We start from the raw sequence: 1,655 nt of genomic DNA, 5'->3' as shown, positions 1-1,655 counted from the left end.
CGTCACCTGGAATTATCCACCCTATCTGCGCAAAATGGGGGTGCGTGATCACGGAAGACTTTATCATGTGGGATGCGCCAACACCTGTTTTCCATTATATAATCCTTTGGGGGGGCGGACAGAAACTACACACTATGACTAAACTTAAAGCTGAAGAAGTCCAACTGCAGTGATTAGATCTGAGAAACGTCTCTCAGTTACGTTCATTCAGTTAAATGTGCTGCGTCTGAACCTCATAACGGCGGGGGGCGGGGGACACCCTGTGGGTGTCAGTGTGTCTGTCCCTACGGCGTGTAGTCATGTCTCTGAGTCTTGTCTCTGTTTTGTCTTCGCAGCAACTGAAGCAGCAGCGAGATAAGCTGCGTCAGTATCAGAAGAGGATCAACCTGCAGCTGGAGAAGGAGCGGCTCCTGGCCAAGCAGCTGCTGAGGAACGGCAAGAAAGAGTTGAGTGGGGGGGGGCAGAACCTCTCTGGGGGGGGGGGGGGGGGGGCCGCAGAGAGAGCCCAACTGATATATCGGCGTGGCCGAATTTATGGCCGATATTATGCCATTATCTGAATATGTGTGGTATCTGCTTATAAGGCCGATACCTTTTTTTTTTTTGAATATTCTTCATCATCAGTCCTTATTTGCCATTATAAAAGATTCTGATAAATGAATATTTCAAATAAAAAACGGACGGTAACCATGTTGCATAGTCTGTCCACAGAGGACGCTACGATGTCCCTGTTAGTGATGCGTTGCTAGTCGTCCACCAGAGCGACGCTCTACAGCGTCCCTGTTAGTGATGGCGTTGTGTCTGTCCACAAAGGACGCTCTACAACGTCCCTGTTGTGATGGCGTTGCATAGTCGTCACCAAGACGCTCTACAACTCCATGTGTGAGGTCGCATAGGTCTGTCCACCAGAGGACGCTACAACGTCCCTTAGTGATGGCGTTGCATAGTCTGTCCACCAGAGGACGCTCTACACGTCCCTATATGGTTGATAGATGTCCACAAGAGGACGCTCTACGACGTCCTGTTAGTGTTTGCGTGTAGTCTGTCCCCCAGTAGGAGCTCTACAAGTCCCTGTTAGTGATGGCGTTGCCTAGTTGTCCACCAGAGGACGCTCCTAAACGCCTGTTAGTGATGCGTTGCATAGTCTGTCCCAGAGGACGCTCTACGACGTCCCGTTAGTGTTGGCGTTGCCAGTCTGTGCCCCAGAGGACGCTCTAACACGTCCGTTAGTGATGGTGTGCTAGCTCGTCCACAGCGCCGTCAAACGTCCCTGTTAGTGATGGCGTGCTAGTCTGTCCAGCGGCCGTCTACGGCGTCCTGTTAGTGATGGCGTTGCATAGTCTGTCCCCCGAGGACGCTCTACAACGTCCCTGTTAATGATGGCGTTGCCTAGTCTGTCCCCAGAGCGCTCTCAACCCGTCCCTGTTGACAACCCTGTACTTTTGTTATGGTTTTTGTTCCAGGATCTTAGTTTTCCTTTTGGGGACGTCTTTGAGATTGGGCCTAGAGTTGGCACCAAAGTAGGGTTTATTTGCAATATCGCAGATATTACAATATTTTCATTGTACATGTCTCGTGGCTAAGTCTCGTGTATCTATCGGGGGTGGGTCTGGATGCCCTCCTCCATCCCCCCCCGCCTACAGTCCTGGCCGGGT

General features: G+C 51.4%; 1 protein-coding gene across 1 annotated transcript in view; it reads left to right on the top strand.

The window, feature by feature from the left end:
- The window catches only part of chmp6b (charged multivesicular body protein 6b), a gene marked incomplete at its 3' end in the record, with an annotated part of 7,166 nt that overhangs the window by 2,362 nt on the left and 3,149 nt on the right, over positions 1 to 1,655 (top strand). The window contains 1 exon segment of the mRNA XM_032501865.1: positions 336 to 445. Coding sequence (XP_032357756.1) covers positions 336 to 445 — 110 coding nt within the window.

Source organism: Etheostoma spectabile, chromosome 21, assembly GCF_008692095.1.
Source record: "Etheostoma spectabile isolate EspeVRDwgs_2016 chromosome 21, UIUC_Espe_1.0, whole genome shotgun sequence".
In the NCBI taxonomy this organism is placed as follows: domain Eukaryota; kingdom Metazoa; phylum Chordata; class Actinopteri; order Perciformes; family Percidae; genus Etheostoma; species Etheostoma spectabile.
This window is presented reverse-complemented; position numbering and strand designations above follow the sequence as displayed.